General features: G+C 43.5%; 1 protein-coding gene across 6 annotated transcripts in view; it reads left to right on the plus strand.

The window, feature by feature from the left end:
* The window catches only part of xrra1 (X-ray radiation resistance associated 1), an 88,540-nt gene that overhangs the window by 41,152 nt on the left and 23,232 nt on the right, over positions 1-24,156 (plus strand). For 5 of the 6 annotated variants that reach the window (XM_087988461.1, XM_087988464.1, XM_043692539.2 and 2 more), the window contains 7 exons: positions 154-251; positions 6,504-6,649; positions 6,859-6,963; positions 10,553-10,839; positions 16,027-16,079; positions 18,557-18,682; positions 20,903-20,993. In XM_087988461.1, coding sequence (XP_087844587.1) covers positions 154-251; positions 6,504-6,649; positions 6,859-6,963; positions 10,553-10,839; positions 16,027-16,079; positions 18,557-18,682; positions 20,903-20,993 — 906 coding nt within the window. The remainder of the gene's footprint in view (positions 1-153; positions 252-6,503; positions 6,650-6,858; positions 6,964-10,552; positions 10,840-16,026; positions 16,080-18,556; positions 18,683-20,902; positions 20,994-24,156) is intronic. The other variant, XM_087988463.1, reaches the window with a different exon arrangement.

A 24,156-nucleotide genomic window follows, 5' to 3' on the forward strand; every position in this document is an offset into this window, starting at 1 on the left:
ACAATTAATTTTATCCCTTAAAAATTAAGATGATAGATTACCTGAATTATAATATCTGAACTCATTCTCCACATTATTACTGCAAATTTGGGTAACCCAGCCAATGGAACCTGTATGTGTATACTGTAATCACTTGTTCTATTTTTCTCTTAGAAGTGTTTAGACTGTTTCCAGCTATCCGAGAACTGGATCTCACAATGAATGGGCTGCAGAAAGTGCAGCTGATCACAAAGGATTTCCCCCATTTGGAGGTAAGTTATTCAGTTTAGATTGGTGCCTGATAGTCACAGGACCTGTCAGGCCTACAGGTAAGAATTGCTGGATGCAACTCGAGTGCCAAGTGTCAATAGGAATCATTGAGCAGTGTTGTATATAGTGTTGATCTCCCTCTTTAAGGTGTGCAGTTAGGAAAGATGTTACAAGCTGATGTTCTGTGAAGATTTATGAGTCTAATATCTGGAATGGACAGGTTGCCTTTACATGACAGATTGGGAAGGCCAGACTTGTATTTGGTGGTTTTTAGAAGAACATGAGGTGACTTAATTGAAACATATAAGATCCTGAAGGGTTTTGACAGGATTGATGTGGAGAGAATGCTTCCTCTTGTGAGAGCACCTAGAATTAGAGACCATTGTTTCAACAGTAAAGAGTAACCCATTCACAGCAGACGTGAGGAGAAATCTCTTCTCGCAGGGGATGGGAAGGTTTTGGAATTCTTTTCCTCAAGACAGTGGAAGTGGAGTCTTCGAGTATTTTTAAAGTGGAGTAGATTGATTCTTACTAAACAAGGGTTTAGTATTGTCAGGGTAGATGGGAATACAGAGAAATCAGATTGGCCACAATTTTACTGAATGATGAACTAGACTTGAGGGACCAAGGGACCTACTCCTGATTTGTATGTTTGTAAGTAATTTCTGTGGTTTTCTCCTACATCAGATGCAAGCCTTTCAACCCAATGTTCAAGGCAGTAGATCTTTTTAAAAAGATTACTCCCAGGGCCACATGCTGGCGAGAGCAGGAATAAGAGGATAGATCAGATGCATGTGTGGCAGGAGAAATGGTGTAACAGGGAGGGGTTTAGATTCTTGAGGCATTGGGACCATTTCTGGGGAAGGTGGAACCTATACAAGCCTGATAGGTTGTACCTGGGCAAAGCTGTGACAAATATCCTCATGGGGGGCTTTTGCTAGTTCCATTGGAGAGGTTTTAAACAAGTATGGCAGGGGAATGGGATTTAAAGTGCAGTGGTTTGGCTGAGGTGGACTGGACAGGACCGCAAAAGGATAAATCAGTGAGAAGCACTAAAAAGTGTGATCCTTGGGGCACAAAACAGACATGTCCCTTCCAAAAATAAGAATGGTACTGCCAAATTGAGACCTCTACGGTTGTCTAGAAAAATACGGGGGCAGATTAAACAGAAAACAAAAGCATGCGATATTCACAGTTGGTGGTGGAGGCAGAGACACTAAACTCTTTCAAAAGTACCTGGATCTGCACTGTAAGTGCTATAAACTGCAGGGCTATGGGTTGTGTGCAAGAAGGTGGGAGTAGAAAGGCCATCTGGGTATCTTTGGATCAGCATGGAAAAGATGAGCCGAATAATAACCCCTTTTAATGTATAATTTCTGTGGTTTTATAGTTCTAAGGGAATATTGAGCTTCCAGATATTGACTCAAGAGATGATCCATCAAGATTTTATGTTTTGAAAACAAAAAATATTTTATCAAATGACTAAAGAACACTATTCACTCAGCACAATCATCACTTTTAGACAGCTTATACAATAAAATCTAGAAATGTCTTACTTATTACACATCACATTCTGTACAGTTACAGTTTTCTTACAAATAATTCAGTTTCATTCAGTTTAGAAAGACCTTTCATGTGAGGATTATATTGTAAATATATTTCTGTAGCTTAGTGCCAGGCAACTGTTTCAGTCTCTTTTTCTCTGTTTCTGTGGTTCTAGGGAACCTGCAACCTAGAACATAGAAGAATACAGCGCAGTACAGGCCCTTTGGCCCTCGATGTTGCGCCGATCCAAGCCCACCTAACCTATACTAACCCACTATCCTCCATATACCTATCCAATGCCCGCTTAAATGCCCATAAAGAGGGAGAGTCCACCACTGCTACTGGCAGGGCATTCCATGAACTTACGACTCGCTGAGTGAAGAACCTACCCCTAACTTCAGTCCTATATCTACCCCCCCTTAATTTAAAGCTATGCCCTCTTGTAATACCCGACTCCATACGCGGGAAAAGGTTCACACTGTCAACCCTATCTAACCCCCTAATCATCTTGTACACCTCAATCAAGTCACCCCTAAACCTTCTTTTCTCTAATGAAAACAGCCCCAAGTGTCTCAGTCTTTCCTCATACGATCTTCCTTCCATACCAGGCAACATCCTGGTAAACCTCCTCTGCACCCGTTCCAGTGCCTCCACGTCCTTCCTATAGTATGGCGACCAAAACTGCACACAATATTCCAGATGCGGCCGCACCAGAGTCTTATACAACTGCATCATGACCTCAGGACTCCGGAACTCAATTCCTCTACCAATAAAAGCCAGTACGCCATATGCCTTCCTCACCGCACTATTTACCTGGGTGGCAACTTTCAGAGATCTGTGTACATGGACACCAAGATCCCTCTGCTCATCCACACTACCAAGTATCCGACCATTAGCCCAGTACCCCATCTTTTTGTTATTCTTCCCAAAGTGAATCACCTCACACTTAGCTACATTGAATTCCATTTGCCACCTTTCTGCCCAGCTCTGCAGCTTCTCTATATCCTGCTGTAACCTGCCACATCCTTCCTCACTGTGAACAACTCCTCCGACTTTCGTATCATCCGCAAACTTGCTCACCCAACCTTCTAACCCCTCTTCCAGGTCATTTATAAAAATGACAAACAGCAATGGTCCCAAAACAGATCCTTGCGGAACACCGCTAGTGACGGCACTCCATGAAGAAACTTTGCCATCAACTACTACCCTCTGTCTTCTTCCATCCAGCCAATTCCTAATCCAAACCTCCAACTCACCCTCAATGCCATATCTCCGTATTTTCTGCAGTAGCCTACCATGGGGAACCTTATCAAACGCCTTACTAAAATCCATATATACCACATCTACCGCTTTCCCCTCATCAACCTCCTTCGTCACCTTTTCAAAGAATTCAATAAGGTTTGTGAGGCACGACCTGCCCTTCACAAAACCATGCTGACTATCCTTGATCACATTATTCCTATCCAGATGTGCATAAATCCTATCCCTTACAATTCTCTCTAAGACTTTGTCCACAACAGAAGTGAGACTCACCGGCCTATAGTTACTAGGGTTATCCCTACTCCCCTTTTTGAACAAGGGAACCACATTTGCTATCCTCCAGTCTTCTGGCACTACTCCTGTAGACAAAGAGGACATAAAAATCAAGGCCAATGGCTCTGCAATCTCCTCCCTTGCTTCCCAGAGAATCCTAGGATAAATGCCATCAGGCCCAGGGGACTTATCTATTTTCACCTTTTCCAGGATTTCCAACACCTCTTCTCTACATACCTCAAAGCCATCCATTCTACTTATTTGTGACTCAGTATTCACATCGACGACAATGCCCTGTTCCTGAGTAAATACTGAAGAAAAGTATTCATTCAGTGTCTCCCCAATCTCTTCCGCCTCCACACGCAACTTCCCACTACTATCCTTGACTGGACCTATTCCTACCCTAGTCATTCTTTTATTCCTAACATACCTATAGAAAGCCTTAGGGTTTCCCTAATCCTACCGACTAAGGACCTTTCATGTCCCCTCCTTGCTGCTCTTAGCTCTCTCTTCAGGTCCTTCCTGGCTACCCTATAACTCTCAATCGCCCCAATTGAACCTTCACGTCTCATCTTGAGATAGGCCGCCCTCTTCCATTTAACAAGGGATTCCAATTCCTTATTAAACCACGGCTCCCTCGCACGACCCTTTCCTCCCTGCCTGACAGGTACATAATTATCAAGGACACTCAATAGTTGCTCCTTGAACAAGCTCCACATATCATTTACACTCTTGCCTTGGAGTCTACTTTTCCAAGCCACACATCCTAAGTCATGCCTCACCGCATCATAATTTCCCTGACCCCAGCTATAACTCTTGCCCTGTAGTACACACTTATCCCTCTCCATCACGAGAGTAAAAATCACCGAATTATGGTCACTATCCCCAAAGTGCTCACCTACCTCTAATTCTAACACCTGGCCTGGTTCGTTACCCAGAACCAAATCCAGTATGGCCTCACCTCTTGTTGGCCTGTCTACATATTGTGTCAGGAAACTCTCCTGCACACATTGAACAAACACTGACCCATCTAACGAACTTGAGCTATAGCTTTCCCAATCAATATCAGGAAAGTTAAAGTCCCCCATAACAACCACCCTATTACTGTCACTCATCTCCTGAATCACCTTCCCTATCCTTTCTTCAATGATTCTAGGACTATTAGGAGGCCTGTAAAAGACTCCTAACAGGGTGACCTCACCTTTCCTATTCCTAACCTCAGCCCAAACTACCTCAGATGGCAAGTCCTCATCCATCGTCCTTTCCACCACTGTAATACTATCTTTGACAAGCAATGCCACACCTCCCCCTCTTTTACCCCCACCTCTGACCCTACTAAAACATTTAAATCCTGGAACCTGCAACAGCCAATCCTGTCCCTGTTCTAGCCATGTCTCCGTAATAGCCACAACATCGAAGTCCCAGGTACCAACCCACGCTGCAAGTTCACCTACCTTATTTCGTATACTTCTTGCATTGAAGTATACACACTTCAAGCCACTTTCCTGTTTACAGGCACCCTCCTTGGAAATTGATGCCATGTTCCTAACCTCCCTACACTCCAGGCCCTGCACCCTGAAGCTACAATCTGGGTTCCCATGCCCCTGCAGAGTTAGTTTAAACCCCCCCCAAGAGCACTAGCAAACCTCCCCCCAAGGATACTGGTGCCCCTCAGGTTCAGGTGTAGACCATCCTGTTTATAGAGGTCCCACCGTCCCCAGAAAGAACCCCAGTTATCCAAAAACCGGAATCCCTCCCTCCTGCACCATCCCTGTAGCCACGCATTTAAGTGTTCTCTTTCCCTATTCCTCGAATCTCTATCACGTGGCACGGGTAACAAACCAGAGACAACAACTCTGTTCGTTCTAACTCTGAGCTTCCAACCTAGCTCCCTGAAAGCCTGTCTAACATCCTCGGCACTCCTCCTACCTATGTCGTTGGTGCCAATATGGACCACGACTTCGGGCTGCTCCCCCTCCCCCTCCAGGACCCGGAAAACACGATCAGAGACATCACGTACCCTTGCACCTGGGAGGCAACATACCAAACGTGAGTCTCTCTCGTTCCCACAAAACCGTCTATCTGTGTCCCGAACTATCGAGTCCCCAATTACTACTGCTCTGCTCTTCTTCACCCTTCCCTTCTGAGTAACGGGGACAGGCTCCGTGCCAGAGACCTGAGCCCCGTTACTTACCCCTGGTAAGTCGTCCCCCCCACAAGTATCCAAAACGGTATACTTGTTCTTGAAAGGAACGGCCACAGGGGGTCCCTGCACTGGCTGCTTCCTCCCAGTCCCCCTCACTGTCACCCATCTATCTGCCATCTTTGGAGTTACTACTTCCCTATAACTCTGATCTATGACCCCCTCTGCCTCCCGAATGATCCAAAGTTCATCCAACTCCAGCTCCAGTTCCCTAACACGGTCTTGGAGGAGCTGGAGATGGGTGCACTTCCTGCAAGTGTAATCGGCAGGGACGTCGATGGCATCCCTCACCTCATACATGTTGCAGGAGGAACATTGCACTGCCTTCACTGCCATCCCTCTAAAGCTAACTTTTATTTAAAAAAAAAATGGCATCCCTATCCTCTTTTCGTTGGCAACAGGAAACATGTTAATCTCGTACCTTCGTAGAAATACTAATCAGCTACTTTTGATCTTAACTTCCTTTCATCTTCAAAGTAAAGGGACAGTTTTCAACATGACTACTTCGAGCTTGTGACTGATATCACCTTCCTGGTACTCTAGGAGACTTTGGATCCACTGGATGTTGACCTAGAAATAACTGTCATTGTCTCCAAATGTAAATATGTGACACCTCCTCCACAGTAAAACCTGGGTCCTCCTTTTACCTAACAATCAAACCACCTAGACTCTATTGTCAGACAGAGTGTGGCGCTGGAAAAGCACAGCAGGTCAGGCAGCATCTGAGGTGCAGGAGAATAATGTTTCAGGCATAAGCCCTTGATCAGGAATGTGTGATGATCTATTGTTAGACAGATTAATAGATGTCACATAATCCCTTTCATTTACTACAGTTTAAAGATAGATATCCAAATACTTAGAAACTAAAGATATAGTCCAAAAACATAATAATCTTGTAAACCTCACAATTGTAACACAATAAGGATTGTTTGTTCTTCTCCTTGTAACTTTAAATTTGTCTCACATGCTTCAGGTGCTGAATCTGTCCTATAACAAACTGTCTAACACAGATATTCTGACACTGGGAATCATTCCTCATCTCAAAGTTCTCCACCTGACTGGCAATAATCTGGACTCACTTCCCCCAGATTTGACAATATCCTATGATGTCTTGGATCGGTATGTATGCTGAGAAAGGTTAAGGGGTAAGATGGGTTGTGTGGGGTGTCTTTAAATGGTGGTGTTCAAATTATGCAAGGTTTTTACAGGTTAGATAAAGGGAAATATTGAAGATCATAAATGTGGTCTGATGTGTACAAAGTTCACTGATGATATCGTGTGTGTGTGCCACTGAGCCACCTTGCCACTTGGCTTTTCAATTTTACCAGGTTTGAGGACCCTTTGCTGAGGTTTTCTGCACTTGAGGTTCTGATGTTGGACGATAACAGATTATCTGACCCGTGTGTGTTTTCAAGTCTGGCTAATCTTCACAGGTAAGGTTCATCATTGTATCAGTAGTAAAGTCCCTTCCTTCTATCTTGCATAACATTGTGGTTCCAATATGCACCATACCTTGATGGTAGAGTGTAGGTAGCAGGCTTTATTCATAAATGGTGATAGATTAATGCTAAGTGAGAGATTATAGGTTAGATTCGCTACAGTGCGGAAACAGGCCCTTCGGCCCAACCAGTCCACACCGACCCTCTGAAGAGTAACCCACCCAGACCCAATCCCCTACATTCAACCCTGACTAATGCACCTAACACTATGGGCAATTTCGCATGGCCAATTCACCTAACCTGCACATCTTTGGACTGTGGGAGGAAACTGGAGCACCCGGAGGAAACCCACGCAAACACAGGGAGAATGTGCAAACTCCACACAGACAGTCGTCCAAGGCTGGAATCAAACCTGGGACGCTGGTGCTGTGAGGCAGCAGTGCTAACCACTGAGCCACCTTGCCGCCTGGCTTTTCAATTTTACCAGACTGAAATTTAATGCTTCTTTGCCTCCAGAGGCAAGTTCAAGGGCCAAATGGGTTGGGGGAGGGTAATTCATATAATTGGGTGGAAGGATGCAGAATGGAAATCCTCCTGCCTTCCCGCCTATCTCTGACGAAATCCAGAGGGGAAGGGGAGTCTCAAAGACAGCCATCCTACCCAGATAGGAGTTGTACCCTGCAGGACACCATTTAAGTGCCTCATCTCACTACCACTAAACTTCTTGCCACTGGGCAAAATGCACACAACTCTCTATGATGAAGACGGTGGGGGGGGGGGCGTCAAGGGATCCGGCGTCAGAAAAAATGACTCTGCAATCCCCACCATCCAACTGTCCCTCTTTCTGCAACCCTATCAGTCCCTATTTCTGGAACCTCTATTGGCCCAAATGCAGTCCCAGCAGTATCCAACATGTCTGGTGGTACTGCCAATCTCTAATTGCTCAAAAGCTGTCATGATCTCCACCCTGCACCCTTTTTTCTGAAGCAGAGAAATCATAAAGTTACTACTCTCCACACCAGATGGTCCTGTGATTTTTTTTTTGGAGCTGGAGGCATTAGCAGGAGATGGGGGAATTTCCTGCTGCCAGTAAGGCACATCATTCCATCAGAGCTCCCAGAGATTGAATCTGGGGGCTGCCACCAGATTTTGTTGCAGAGCTTAAGCCCTTCATTGTGCACCTTAAATTTCTGCAGGTTCGCTAACTTGTGGAAACCATGCTCCTTTATGCAACTAGCTTTGTCTACTTCAATCACACAAGATAAATGTTATGTTTCAGGAAGGATAGGGTTTGAAGTATTTAACAATGACAAGAGTTTTATAGGGAGATGTTCACTGGGTAAGGCAGCAAGCTGGAGTAAAATAGCTGATGATGTCATAATGACATCATGTGATTGGACTGTTAAAGTGACAATCCAACATATTTACATAAATCCATAACAGTAAGATCTCATGATTGGTCTCTTCCTGAATCCTTTGAGGACAATTTGTACGAATAAGTTACCTTCCTAAATGTCCCCTCAATAACTATAGGTAACTTAACCCTCTGTCTATGTTTGTTATACTAGCATAAACTATACTATAATTGCTCATGGTCAATATTATCCCTGCTCCTCATTTGCATGCATTAGCACTCGAACTGAACAAGTACTGAGCGCTTTATCAGTTAGTACTAGAGGTAACCTGCTAGGCACTTAACGCCTACGTGAAAATGATACCTTTAGTTCACTGTTCCAAATAACTTTCTGACCTCCTTAAAAAAAATTACCTTTACAGAACTGTCACTACACATGTATTTCACCTTTACTTTAAAATACAAATTCCCAGATGTTAATAATATATGCCTTGATCACAATGTATGGTGGATCTCGCAATTATTCTCGGGAATGCCAGTGTCCTGTAAAATAACTGTTCCCTATGACTCGCTGATTTCTGTCCTTTACCTCTGTTTTTATCTTCCTCCTCCTTCAGCCTCAGTTTTGTTAACCAGCCTTTTTCTGCTACTTTGTCAAAAGTTTTCTTCAATCCATTGAGGCAAAATCCACTGCTTTCCCTTTATCGACCTTCTATATTACAACATCAAACATTCAATTAGATTTGTCAAGCATGATCTTTTTCAAGAATATATCATCTTTTCTCCTGTGTGCTGTCATCGTGTGAATTGAGAGCATCAGTTTAAGATTAGAGGGGAAAGAATAAAAGGGAAACCTGAGGGGCGACATTTTTACACAGAGGGTGGTACGCAAGTGGAATGTGCTGCCAACAGAAGTGGTTCAGACGGATAGATTAACAACTTTTAAAAGGCATTTGGACAAATCCATGGATAGGAAAGGTTGGGAAGGATTTGGGCCAAGTGCAGGGAAATGGGATTAGTGTGGATGGACATTTTGGTCAGTGTGGACCAGTTTGGGCTGAAGGGTCTATCTCTTTTCTGTAGGACTCTATGACTCTATGTTTAACTTAGAAAGCAGATGAATGCTGCCTGACCCAATGTGATCTCCAACATTTGGTTTTTCTGTACGGATTCCAGCATCTGCAGTAATGTGTTCCTTCATCAATAGTTTACATGTCTTGTTCAGAGGGGAATGCATTATTCATCAGGTGAATAGGAAAGGACAATGATCCTGGAGAGAGAACAGGGATGTGGAATGAGGATTAGTGGTAGTCTATCAAAATATGTGTAGAGTAGGGTTTGCGGAGGTGAGGGTGGTGATGAGTAGGTGTGGGTATTACTTTTAATTGTTGCTTCCTGTTCTTAAAACTAAATCCAATATGGTTTGTGTGACAAAAAATCTTGGTAATGTAGATTGTTTTACTTTCTCCAGAACCAGAGGACAGAATCTGTGCCTGAGGAGAATAAACTGTAGGAAGCAGTGAGTGAATGATGAATCATTCAAATTAAAATTATATATATTTATTTTAAAAAATAACATTTTGGAACATGGCATATGAGTAAGTTGAGGTGGAGTGAGTGTCCAATGCATGAAAGAAACAGGTGACTTCAGGTCAATGGTTCACAAACTCTCCTCCTTTGGGATTTTCCTCACCTCACCTGAATCTGTTGTAGACTCATTGATATGAGATTGATCTCTGTAGCTTGGCAGCAACTCCTTTTATCATTGTATCAAGTGACCACTTGATTGCAGAAAGAACAGTAGACTTTTTTTGTCATCCAGTAAATCCTGTATCCAAAGAGAGGGGTTCACAGAGAGATTAATCAAACCAATCCTTTTCTTCAACACTCCAATGGGCAGTTCCAAAAGATCCCCATTCACCTAGTCCTGTACATCCTCACAAGCAAGAGGTGAGTTCATAATAAAGAAATGAAAAATGGAGGTCTTTCTGTTCCAAGGTACCAATCTTCATTATGCATGAAATCAAAAAATGGTAATTTAAGGGATTTTTCATCATCTTATCATTGACTCATTGACAACATCTTCAATGTTGACCTGCACTGTAGGTCTGAACATTTCACCTTTGGTTTCTCAATAAGATTGTCACCTGTCCCTCCCATCCCCCAACCTCATGCTCTAATTCACCTGTAATATTGTACCTTACCAGTGTTTTTTTTCAATGTTAATAGCTTAAAATACTTAAATCTCGACAAGAACAATTTCACTGGGGTGCCCTACCTGCAGCAGATGGCATTCTCACTGCTGGAGAGGACTGAAGATGATCCACTTTGCCGATCAATCATCAACCAATTCAAACAGCCCATTCAATGTCCAAAAGGGGAGGAAATGGAGACCATTGAGTTTGAATCTGATGTCGAAACCAGCAGAGAAATGCTAAAAGTAATTGAAACAGAGGAGAAAACAATGGAAGAGATAGGAGAGAAGATGAAAGTGTGGCAAAATGATTTTACTGATGGTGGGTGTATTTTATGATTTGTTTCTTGTCCTCTCCCCTCAATATATGATCACAGATGATGGGTGCCTTCTCATAGCAAAGTGATCCTGGAAGAGAAGGAATGTCAGGGACGATTACACAATGGGAGGTTAGTCCACCTGCCCTTACCAAAGTCCATGATGTGCACTTTCTAACGCTGAACAGTGGACAAGGGTCAGGGTTGTCCAATATCCTGCAACAACACTCAAGGTGTTTGACATCATCTAGGACATGCTATCCACCCCTGGCTACAATCTGGCTGCAATGTGTAACACAGAATGCATTGCAACAGCTCATCAAGGCTGCTGTGATGGAAGTCAAGGTCTTGGTGAACAGGACAGTTGGTGCATGGGAGCACAACTACTGCCAAGACCCTTTCAAGTAACTTACCATGACGACTTGGACATGTATTAGTCCTTCTTTCATTATCCTAGAGTCATACAATTATACAGCATGGAAACACATCCTCAGTCTAACACGTCCATGCTGACCAGACATCCAATCTGACCTCATTCCATTGGTCAGCATTTGGCCCATATTCCTTGGTATTCATATATCCATTCAGATGTCTTTTAAATGACATAGTTGTACCCGCCTCCGCCACCTCCTCTGGCAGCTCGTTCCATACACGCAGCTGAGCTCATGATTGAACTACATCTTTACCACACAGGACAGGCAATGAAATAACAACATGTAAAAGCTATATCTGAACAATAAATTTGACAGGTACCAGAGCATTAAACACTGATCCAACATCCTGGATACAATCTTATTCTCTATCCCCTTGTGGGTCAGGTGGTGGTGTAGAAGACAGGGGGCCTTTAATTAAGCAGAACTATGGCATTGGGTGTCCACTGGCTCTCGGCCTCCATCTAGATTCAGACAGTGGTGGGAAGATCTATGGATTATCATTACCATTTCCACTCCCAGCATAAGCACCTCAATGTCACTGGTATGAATAGAACAGCAGGTTGGATGCTCACCATGCATAGAGGCAGACATTTAAACAAGTTTGGCATTCCTTTCAGATTTCTGAGGATAGGAGGATTGCCCATCATTCAACAGCACTCAATGCCTGATTGAGGGATCCAATCACAGGAAGGTTTGTTTATGGGAGTGGGGGTGCAGTTTCCATGCTGAGAGTCAACCCCCTGCCTTTGCTGCAAACCCCATCCATGACCTCCAATGAATCCTACCCCACAAAAGGAACTGCAACCCTATAAGCTGTTATTCGTGGAGCCTGGGATCCAGTGATGATCCTATGTCTCTGGTAGATGGCACACTATCTATAGTAAGCAGCTACTAGTGACAAAGTCATTCATTGAAACTGCAGAACTGGTTGCTCTTGGCAGGCAGGGTATCTGTCCCTAGCGCTTTTAATACCAGTAATGGCCTGTCCACTCTTTGAGGGGAATATGATCTAGCAGACCTTCCTGAAAAGAGGGCACATGGGATGTTGGATTGTGGTATCTGCACAAGATTCTGCAATTTGAGTTCAATACCATAGTGCCCATTTATAAAGCCCTTGTACTACCACTGAAACATCGAATTGCAAAGTATTTTAGATCCTGGTCCTCTACCTTCCATTTCCCCTTCTCTTCCAGTGACAAAAGGGCTTCCAGCCATCACAAGCCTCATCCTACATTTTCGTCAACTACAATTACAAAAGTACAAGACAGCATAGATTCAAGGTTGAGGGAATGCTGCAATGTGACGGTATCAGTACTGAGGTAGTGCAGCGCTGTCAGAGGATCGGTGCTGAGGAAGTGCTGCACTGATGGAGTGTCAGTACTAAGAGAGTTGGCACCATCGGAAGGTCAGTACTGAGGGTGTGTGGAGCTGTCTGAGGGACAGCACTGAGCAAGCGTCACACTGTCGGAGGGTCAGCGCTGACAGAGCACCACACTGTCGGAGGATCAGTGCTGAACGAGTGCCACACTGTCAGATGGTCAGTGCTGAGGGAGTGGACGCTGTCAGACGGTCAGTACTGAGGGAGTGCCACACTGTCAGAGCGTCACTGCTGAGGGAGTTCCGCACTGTTGGAGGGACGATACTGAGGGAATGCTGCACTATCAGATGGTCAGTACTGAGAGAGTGCCACACTGTCAGAGGGTCACTGCTCAGGGAGTGCCACACAGTCAGAGGGCCAGTACTGACAGAGTGCCACACCGTCAGACGGTCAGTACTGAGGGACAGCCACACTGTCACAGGGTCAGTACAGAGAGAATGCCACACTGTCAGAGAGTCACTACTGAGGGAGTGCCACACTGTCGGAGGGTCAGTACTGAGGAAGTGCTGCACTATAGGAGATTCAATACTGAGGAAGTGCCACACTGTCAGAGAATCACTTCTGAGAGAGTGCTGCATTGTCAGAGGGTCATTGCTGAGGGAGTGTCACAATCTCAGGGTCAGTACTGAGGGAGTGCCACACTGTCACAGGGTCAGTACTGAGGGAGTGCCACACTGTTGGAAGGTGCTGCACTGTTGGAGGGTCAGTACTGAGGGAGTGTGGAGTTGTCTGAGGATCAGCAGAACAGCCCTCCAGTCTTGGTAACATCCTTGTAAATCTTTTTTGCATCTTTTCCAGTTTAATAACATCCTTCCTGTAGCAGGACAACCAGAATTATATGCAGTACTCCCAATGTGCCGTTACCGATGTTTTGTACAGCCATAAACACGTCGCAATTATCTGTTAAACTCCATCTGCCATTCTTCAGCCTACTTGTTCAAGGATAACCTTCTTCACTCCTGGATAACCTTCTTCACTGTCCATATGCCACCAATTGTGATGTAATTCGCAAACTTACTGACAATGCCTCCTATATTCTAATCCAAATCATTAATATAAATGACAAACAACAATGGATCCAGCACCAATCCTTGCAGATTGCTGGTCACAGGCCTCCAGTCTGAACAACTCTACCATCATCTTCTGTTTCCTATTGTCAAGCCAATTTGTATCCATATGGCTAGTTCTCCCTAGATCCAAGTGCTCTAACCTTATTAATTAGTTTACCATGAGGAACCTTGCCGAAGCCCTTGCAAAGTCCATTTGGACAACGTCTAAACACTCTGCCTTCATCTAGCTTCTTGGTCGCTTCTTCAAAAAACTCAATCAAATTTGTGGGACACAATTTCCCACGCACAAAGCCACGCTGACTATCCCTAATCAGTCCTTACCTTTCCAAATGCACGTTGATCATGTCTCTCAGATTCCCTTCCAACAACTTTCCCACCACTGACATCAGGCTCACTAGTCCATGGTAGACTGGCTTTCCTTGCAGTCTTTCTTAAATAATGGCACAACAATAACCACCCTCCAGTCTTCCGGCACCTCACCCATGATGTTGATGACACGAATATCTCTGTTAGGGACATAACAATCTCTTCCCTGGCTTCCGACAATGACCTGGGATACCCTTGATCAGGTCTTGGGATTTATCTACCTTTGTGCTTTAAGTTGTCTTCTGTAATGTGGACTGTTTTTAAGACATCATTATTTATTTCCCTGAGTTCCCTAGCTTGCAAGTCTTTCTCCATAGTAAATACTGATGTGAAGTATTCATTTAGGATCTCACTTATCACCTGTACGAGTACAGCTCCAACAACAATCAAGAAGCTTGACACCATTCAGGACAAATCAATTCCCTTAATTGGTACCATGTCCACAAACACCCACTTCTTGTACCATGATGCGGAGTAACATCAATGTGTACCATCTGCAAGATGCATTGCAAAATTAGGTAGCATCTGCACATTCCCCTTTAAGCCAGTCACCATCCTGACTTCGAAATATACTGGGGAGAAAGTGAGGTCTGCAGATGCTAGAGATCAGAGCTGGAAATGTGTTGCTGGAAAAGCGCAGCAGGTCAGGCAGCATCCAGGGAACAGGAGAATCGACGTTTCGGGCATAAGCCCTTCAGCCCTGAAGAAGGACTTATGCCCGAAACGTCGATTCTCCTGTTCCTTGGATGCTGCCTGACCTGCTGTGCTTTTCCAGCAACACATTTCCAGTTCGAAATATACTGCCATTCCTTCAGTGTCTCTGAGTCAAAATCCTGGGAATTCCCTCCCTAAGGGCATTGTGGGTCAACCTGCAGCAGGTGGACTGCAGCAGTTCAAGAAGGCAGCTCACCACCACCTTCTCAAAGTGGAACTAGGGATGTGCAATAGATACTGGTGCAGGAAGTGACACTCACATCCTATGACTGAATTTTTTTAAAATGCGAGCTGGTCATTGGTGAGAACTTGTAATGTCTTTTTGAATTTCTGTATTATTTTGTGGACAGTTCAAAAAATGATACTTCATTAGCTGCTTTTATGAAGTTGAAGGTGAGTGCAGTACCTTTAAGAGAGAGTGAAAGCTGTTTTGCATTGAGAGCTTGTAGGTACCTGTCATGTTACTAGCAGTCTCAGAGTGTACTGGAAAATTGAAAATATGTAACATTTGGTTGTGAAACAAAGACCTGGGTTTTGGGTGCTGTTTTCACAACAGTTCAAATTTAACCAATCAGTTTAAATTATGCCCCAGGATACTAACACCCAATTGAATTTGAATTTAGTGTTTTGACAACATCAAACCAATGAGACTATCTGAGGTTTAGGGTATAAAGAAGCTGGCATTTTGAGAGTTAGAGTGAGCGACCAACTGCCATCGCTAGAGTAACTGTCAACAAAACACTCTCTATCAAAGGTACCTTTTCCAGCAAAATACCAAAGACAAGCCAGGGAGATCTCCAGCCAGAGGAATGAGGACACCGGAGGTGACTGCCGCTATCTGGTTCTGAAAATGAAATTGATGTCATTTTAATCTGGGTGGTTATTGGAACAGTGTGTTGTGATAGAGTTGGAGGTAGATAGCAAACCCATAAGAGAAAGGAGGCTTAGAATTGTAAATAGTTGTTGTTTAATGTTCACTTCTAGAGTTAAAGAATAAATTGATTTTTTTCTTTAAATTGTGGAAGTTGGGTGTTTTTCAAACTTTAACAGATTACAAGGCACGGTGAGCTTTTTTGGGTGTTTGGTTTAATTAGCAGAAGGGTTCACCACTGTGTCGTAACACTGTAAAGTGCTTTTTTGACAAAATGAGTTTGTGAAATGTGATTCTGTGTTTCTTTCAGTCTAACTGGGCTTTTAAAAGCTTATTCATGCTCTCTGCATTTCCTTTAGTAACCTCCACTAACCATGGCTCGGAATCAAATATTCCCTTTCCCACTGTGCAGGTAAGGTAGCCTGAGTGGGGCGGGGGTGGGGGGGTGGGTGGGGGTGGGGGGGAGGGCAGGGCATGTTATATTGTGGTTTTTATTTCTTAAGAATGGCTGTGGTAACTACATATTTTGGCACTCCCAAGGACTGCAGCAGATCAAGAAAGCAGCTTACCACCACATTTGTATGGACTAATATAAAAGAAACTCCCACTAGGAATCGGGCTTTGTAGATGCAATTTCCTGGTGTGCTCCCCTCAGGAGTTTAATTTACACAATCATGCCCCCAATATTATAATCTTTCCAGGCAAAATGGGTATAGACTTCATCACCTGCAAGTTCTCTCAAAGCCATTCAATATTCTGACATGGAGATATATTGCTGTTCCCTCACTGTCGAGTGGGTTAAAATCCTGGAACTCCCTGCCTAATGCCATTGCAGGTTGACCTATAACACACTGGACTGCAGCAGTTCAAGAAGGCAGCTCACCATCTTCTTAAGGGTAACCAGGCTTGGGCAATGAATACTGGCCTGGCCAGAATCACCCACATCTCATGAACAAAACAAGCTGTGGACATCAGCAACAGCTCATGTGCAGGGAGTGTTCAACATTTAGAGATCCTGCTGTCTCAAATCATTGGAAGTGGCGTATTTGTTCCTGGGCTACTTCAGGCGAGTGATGCTCCTAGTGATAATGAACTGGTTCAGATTGCAGAGCGTTTTTCAAATCAGCATCAACAATCATCACTTAAAAAAATTATCAGCTCTTTATCATATTACTGTTTGGAGAACCTTGCTATGCACACACAGGCCTATGTTATAGCCGTGACTGCACTTCATTGGCAGTAAAGTATTCCTTGACCTTCTGAAGTTGTAAAAGGTGCTATAGGAGTGCAAATCTTCTTTTACAGGCTGTGCTACTGTGAAACTGCAAACACAGGCAGATGCCTGGCATTGAGAAGGCCATTTTGTCCATTGTGTCTGCGTTAGCATATAAAGAGCTGCCTGCCCTATTCCCACTTTCTGTTTTGGATTCCAGCATCTGCAGTTTTTTTGTCTCTATTCCCACTTTGCAGCATGCTCGATAACCCTGTAGATTATGACATTTCAGATTATCCAAATTTTCTCTTAATGCAATGACAGTTTCTATCCTACCACACTTTTTGAGCTCCAGACCCCTACCAAGTAATCAAATTACTCCACAATTTTCCCCAATTCTTCGACCAAGTCCCCTGTTTTTGCCCTTTCACTTAGTAGAAACATATTCTATCTTCTCACTCTCTGTTCTGGCCTCTTATAATTGTACACATCTCAATTAAATCTCCCTTCAGCCTCTTTTGTTTTATAGAAACCAATCTTAGCCTACTCAGCCTTTCCTCATCACTAAAATTCTCCATTCCTGACAACACCAAATCTTCTCTATGCTCTCCCTGGTGTACAACCTTCTGTATTCCAATGGTGACGACTGTACACAGTAGAACAACCCACTTTGGAAAGTGTGCTCATGTTTGAGCTCCACTGGGGCCATCACAAAAGATAAAGATTTAATCAAAGTACTCAAAGTCCCCAATTTACCTGTCTGATGGACATAGGATAACAGAAAGGTAAAAACAATGACTGCAGATGCTGGAAACCAGATTCTGGATTAGTGGTGCTGGAAGAGCACAGCAATTCAGGCAGCATCCGAGGACAGGCAAAATCCGAGGACTGGCAAAATCGACGTTTCGGAAGCCCGAAACGTCGATTTTGCCTGTCCTCGGATTTTGCTTGTCCTCGGATGCTGCCTGAATTGCTGTGCTCTTCCAGCACCACTAATCCAGAAATAGGATAACAGAAACACAGACTAGGTTTCTGTATTTAACAAGATGCTACTATTTGTAACGTAGAAATCAATTCTAACTGCAGGAAAGCAAAAATATAAATCAACATCACTGTACTAGATAAAACTCTAACCCCCTTCTTAAACCCTTATACATACATACAAAGTGACATAAACAAACAAATACGGATGCAGGAATAAATTGCAGGGGAGACACATTTCAAAGACACTTTTGTTCTTCAATTTCCTTATTTCAGATGCATTTACTATTTGTGGAAGGCACAGGGCAATTGGCACACTAATTGTGAAGTCATTAAGTCTTACTGTGTAGAGGCAACAACTTGCAGCAAGTGTGGGTGAAAATATCCAGACTTGGTTATTTCACTGCAAACAGAGTGTATATTGTAAGCACATAAGTTATTCCTCTGCCCAGGAACCAATCAGTGATTTGCAATCACTCTGAAAAAGAGTCATATTAGATTCAAAACATTGACTCTGTTTCTGTCTCCAAACATTCTATCAGATTTCTCCAGAACGTTTTGCTTTTATTTCAGATTTCCAGCATCTGCATTTTGCTTTTATTGTGATAATAGTAATGATTGAAGTAGTGTATTATGTTCATTTTTAAGATGTTTGAACAAAATTAAATTATCCTCTTCCCATTCCTTTGTTCCAGGGGCAAGCTAGTTTGGAAGAATTGCTGGAGCCTCCCAAAATAAAACCAATGTGTTTTCTGAAACAGAAGAATGAGTTTCTCCCTCCATTCTCAGAGCTGAGACACCTCAGCCTTGCAAGAAATAAGGTAATGCCTAGATTCTGTTTGAGTCACTCTCATTCACCTTTTGTCCTTTAATTTTTCCCTAAATTACCTGATTGCACACATGAGGATTGATGGCAAGAATTACAGTCAAATCCCTGATTCTATCCCTGGTAAGTTGCTACAGACAAACAATGCTCAGTGATTGTATCAGGATAATCCTGGACATTTGTTTGAGATCCGGATTTATTCTGATTTACAGTGCAGCTGTTTCAGTTCCATGTGACCTTTTCCAGTTTGGAGAGTTAGTGGATCATTGGTATAAGGATCAACATGTACAGTCAATTGCTGAATTATGAATTTGTTCACTGACAACTGGAAGAGATAAAAAGACGCGCACACACACACGCAGACACTTTGACATATGGGTGCTGCATTTAGAGACACAGAAGATAGTTAGAGGAGGAGGCCTTTCGGCCCTTCGAGCCTGCTCCGCCATTCATCACGATAATGGCTGATTGTCCAACTCAATAGCCTAATCCTGCTTTCTCCCCATAACCTTTGATCCCATTCATCTCAAATGCCATATCTAGCCACCTCTTGAATACATTTGATGTTTTGGCATCAACTGCTTCCTGTGGTAATGAGTTTCACAGGGTCACCACTCTTTGGGTAAAGAAATGTCTCCTCACCTCCATCCTAAATGGTCTATCCCAAATCCTCAAACTGGTTATGGACACACCCACCATCAGGAACACCTTCTCTGCATCTACCCTGTCTAGTCCTGTTAGAATTTCATAAGTCTTTATAAGATTTCCCCCCTCACTTGTCTGCACTCCCACAAAAACAATCCTAACTTGTTCTATGTAATTAAATATATAAAAGTATCATGTTCTGGGGATTCTTCAAGAGCTCACATCCAGTCCTCTGGTCCTAGCTGGTGTAAGCATTGAAGTTAGGAGCGTACCTGAGGAATTCTTTTGATATGTAGTTAGGAATGAGTAATAAATGCTTGCCTAACCAATATGTGTACATCCCATGAACAAATAAACAAAATGAATATAGTTAAAAACCACAAAACACCAGGTTATAGTCCAACAGGTTTATTTGGTGGCACTAGCTTTCGAAGCGCTGCTCCTTCACCAGGTGGTTGTGGAGCTGAATCATACAATACAGACTTATATGGTTCTACTCCACAACCACCTGGTGAAGGAGCAGCACTTTGAAAGCTAGTGCCACCAAATAAACCTGTTGGACTATAACCTGGGGCTGTGTGATTTTTAACTTTGTACACCCCAGTCCAACACCAACACCTCCGAAAAGTGAATATAGATACCTATATCTCATACAGACTGTGTAAGGGGATTTGTTTTATTACCTCCTTGACCTGATATACTCTAGAATTAGCCAGATATTTCAATCTCCCTAACCCTTCAAATAGGAGAGTAGTTTTCTGCCAAAAATTATGGAGGTATAAAAGTGAGTTCCGTCTCCAAAACCTCTTTGTTCTGTTTTTGAATTCAGTTGTAATGGGACAGGAAAAGAATGTGAACGGTTGCAGTTTATAAATCTGTGGAATGAGTATTTCAGTGAGCAAGTGGTCAATCTGCAGAACCAGTTCTCTATTTATTATTTCATAGAACATAGAAAAGTACAGCACAGACCCTTAGGCCCACAATGTTGTGCCGAGACTTAATCCTAATGTAAAATATAGTAACTTAACCTATGCACCCCTCATCTCTCTGCTATCCATGTGCATGTCGAGCAGTCACTTAAATGTCCCCGATGACTTCGCTTCCACCACCTCAACTAGCAAAGCATTCCATGTCATTGGATGTAAGATGAACATTTGTTTCCCATTCTTTAATTGCCTTTGAACTAAGGGGTATTGCTGGGCTATTTCAGAGGGCAGTTAATCTGGGACTGTGCAGTTCTAATCTGGTGAAATTAACACTACATCACTACCTCCCACAGTTGAACAGCTCTTTCAAAGACCCAGCACAGGAATGATGGGCCAAATGGACTCTTTCCGTTCTGTGAAGCAGCTTTAGTTTCCCAACCCTACTCTGTTGCTAATCTGAGCCAGGAAGATGTCAGGATGGGGAAGACCTTAACGTGATAATCCTATCGATTCCAGATTCAGGGTATTTACCTCATGCATGGCTGGGACTTGGACATGACTGGGGCAGTGCCAGGTGGAAAAGTATATGGAAAAGCTGCACTTTACAAATGCCTTTTTTTTTGCTGATGTGTTTTCTGTTGTAGATAACGGATGATGAGGAACTGCTAGCTATTTGTCTCTTTCCGGCACTCAACAAACTGACCATCTACAAAAATCCTGTTGCCTCGTACTCCGGTACTGCATATTGTTGCTGCAGCCATTTATCCTCTTGAGTTAATGGAATCTTCATACAGCAAGTACCACCAAATGAGATTTCAATCCTTACCTTTGACTATAGACAAGCTGTTTATTTCTTAGAAATTGTAGCACTATTGTTGGGGATGGAAATAAATTATGCAGTGGGGGACTCGCATGTAGCAGTCCAATTTAGAAGTAATGCACACACACAAGCCTTAAGTATTGACAAGTCGACCGAATGATCACAAGTCACTCGGATGAGATACAGAGAGTTGTGTGATTATAAAGGTTACAATCGTTTAAAAATTAGCAAACTGTCAATTTGCAGGATAACAAGCAAGCTAGGCACCTTGCCCTGTCATTAGCTTCAGTCAAGTAATGTCTGCACAGTGTTGGTTAGTAGCTGATAAGCAGATATTGGTATATAATAGGTCCTTGCAAAGAGAAGAATAGCCTCATGCAAGGCAAAAATTTGTTTATCAGATAACAGTACAGCTGCAAGGCCAACCGTCTTAGCTGGACATGGGAAACACAGGCTTTTAGTAAGCAGGCACTAAGATGAGATTCAAAATGGTTTCCAGGCTTTTAATATGTGACAAAATGGCTGTCACAAATCGAATAATTCTCCCACAGCTATCAACCACACAGCAACCACTCAATCATTGACACCCTACATTTAAATCATTGTTATGGAAAGCAAGAGAATAAATGTCAAATCTTGTAGAACTCCACTGGAAATTAACTTCCAGTCATAAAAGCATTCATCAACCATTGCACATTGCTTCCAGTCCCTGAGCCAATTTTGGATTCAGCTTGTCATTTGACCTTGGATACTATAGACTTTTATGTTCTGGTCCATGCTGGTGTTGATACTCAACATGAGCCTTCTCTCAATCTCTTTCTCTCACTCCTTCTGTTCCTTTCTCCCTCATATTCCCTTCACCTCACTACACCCTGTGGTCAACAAGTTCCACATTCTCACTGCTCTCTGAGGAAAGAAGTTTCTCCTGAAATTTCAGTTGGATTTATTAGAGACTGTCTTATATTATTGGCTCTATTTTTATATTTTCTAATTTCCCTGTCATTGCACATCTTTGGAAAAGGTGGGACTTGAACCCAGGCCTCCTGGCTCAGAAGAAGGGACACTATCACTGCACCACAAGAACCCCCCACCCCCACCCCCACCACCACCCTCACCCTCACCCCCCCTCCAATGGCTGTAGTCTTGGATTCACATGTATTACATAAACTATTAAACTTTCAAAAGAAATTGATTGGCAGTAAGGGATGTCCTGAATTAAGTTCCACTTTGAAGCGTGTGTACATATTTGATGCTGATGGTTCACAATGCAGTACTGAATGAGGGAGTGTTACACTGTTAGATGGACAGTCTATTTTACATTCAATGGAATGTGATCATCACTGGCAAGGCCATAATTTGTTGATCATCTCTAATTGCCCTTGTCTAATTGACCAGACCAAGTAAGATCAGCAGATTCCCTGGCTAAAGTTTCCTGCTGGTGAACCAGATGGGATTTTACTAATGATAAAGTTTCGTGGTCACCATTACTCGGACTGATTTGGAGGTGCCGGTGTTGGACTGGGGTGAACAAAGTTAAAAATCACACAACTCCAGGTTATAGTCCAACAGGATGGCACGGTGGCTCAGTGGTTAGCACTGTTGCCTCACGGCGCCAGAGACCTGGGTTCAATTCCCGCCTCAGGCGACTGTCTGTGTGGAGTTTGCACATTCTCCCCGTGTCTGCGTGTTTTTCCTCCGGGTGCTCCGGTTTCCTCCCACAGTCCAAAAATGTGCAGGTGAGGTGAATTGGCCACGCTAAATTGCCCGTAGTGTTAGGTGAAGGGGTAAAATGTAGGGAATGGTTCTGGGTGGGTTGCGCTTCAGCAGGTCGGTGTGGACTTGTTGGGCCGAAGGGCCTGTTTCCACACTGTAAGTTATCTAATCTAATCTAAGGTTTATTTGGAAGCACTAGTTTTCGGACCGCTGCTCCTTCATCAGGTAGCTGTGGAGCAGGATCATAAGATACAGAATTGCAGTGTCACGGAAAGAAATATTAAACAAATTTAGCTTAAGTCTTTCATCTTTTAGAATGATCATGTTTTGTTTTGGTTCCTTCATATGTAAATCCCAGAACTTTCAAAAAGTTATGTTCTCAAGATAGCTTTAACAATAGGTGCCATCTCAGCTCAGATAATGCATTGAAGGTGTGAGATTAAAGAGGTAAAAACAATAACTGCAGATGCTGGAAACCAGATTCTGGATCAGTGGTGCTGGAAGAGCACAGCAATTCAGGCAGCATCCGAGGACAGGCAAAATCCGAGGACAGGCAAAATCGACGTTTCGGGCAAAAGCCCTTCATCAGGAATAAAGGCAGAGAGCCTGAAGCATGGAGAGATAAGCTAGAGGAGGGTGGGGGTGGGGAGAGAGTGGCATAGAGTACAATAGGTCAGTGGGGGAGGAGATGAAGGTGATAGGTCAGGGAGGAGAGGGTGGAGTGGATAGATGGAAAAGGAGCTGGGCAGGTCGGACAAGTCCGGACAAGTCAAGGGGATCGTGTTGCTGGAGGTTAGAAACTAGGATGAGGTGGGGGAAGGGGAAATGAGGAAGCTGTTGAAGTCCACATTGATGCCCTGGGGTTGAAGTGTTCTGAAGCGGAAGATGAGGCGTTTCTTCTTCCATGCGTCTGGTGGTGAGGGAGCGGCGGTGGAGGAGGCCCAGCACCTCCATATCCTCGGCAGAGTGGGAGGGGGAGTTGAAATCTTGAGCCACGGGGCGGTTTGGTTGATTGGTGCGGGTGTCTCGGAGATGTTCCCTAAAGCGCTCTGCTAAAGTCAGTCTGTGTCCCAATGTTAAGTCAGCCTGATTCTATTTCTAAAGTGGGATTTACAGAATCTTACATGGATTTATGCAGTTTTTTAACAAAATAAAATGTAATTCTGCAAATACAAATTCACCCCACAAACTTACATGTGTCTGTGTGCAGGGGAGACCGAGTGAGTGTGTGCATGTGTGTGTCAGGGTGTGAGTGTCTGTGGGAGGGGGGATATGAGTGTCTGTGAGAGTGTGTGTAAGTGAGTGTAATAAGTCTGTGAGAGGGTGCATGTGTGGGAGTGTATATGTGAATGTATGAGAGAGAGC

The sequence above is a fragment of the Chiloscyllium plagiosum genome, unplaced genomic scaffold (genome assembly GCF_037043375.1).
Source record: "Chiloscyllium plagiosum isolate Xiang-an unplaced genomic scaffold, Cpla_swu_hap1 HiC_scaffold_6, whole genome shotgun sequence".
In the NCBI taxonomy this organism is placed as follows: domain Eukaryota; kingdom Metazoa; phylum Chordata; class Chondrichthyes; order Orectolobiformes; family Hemiscylliidae; genus Chiloscyllium; species Chiloscyllium plagiosum.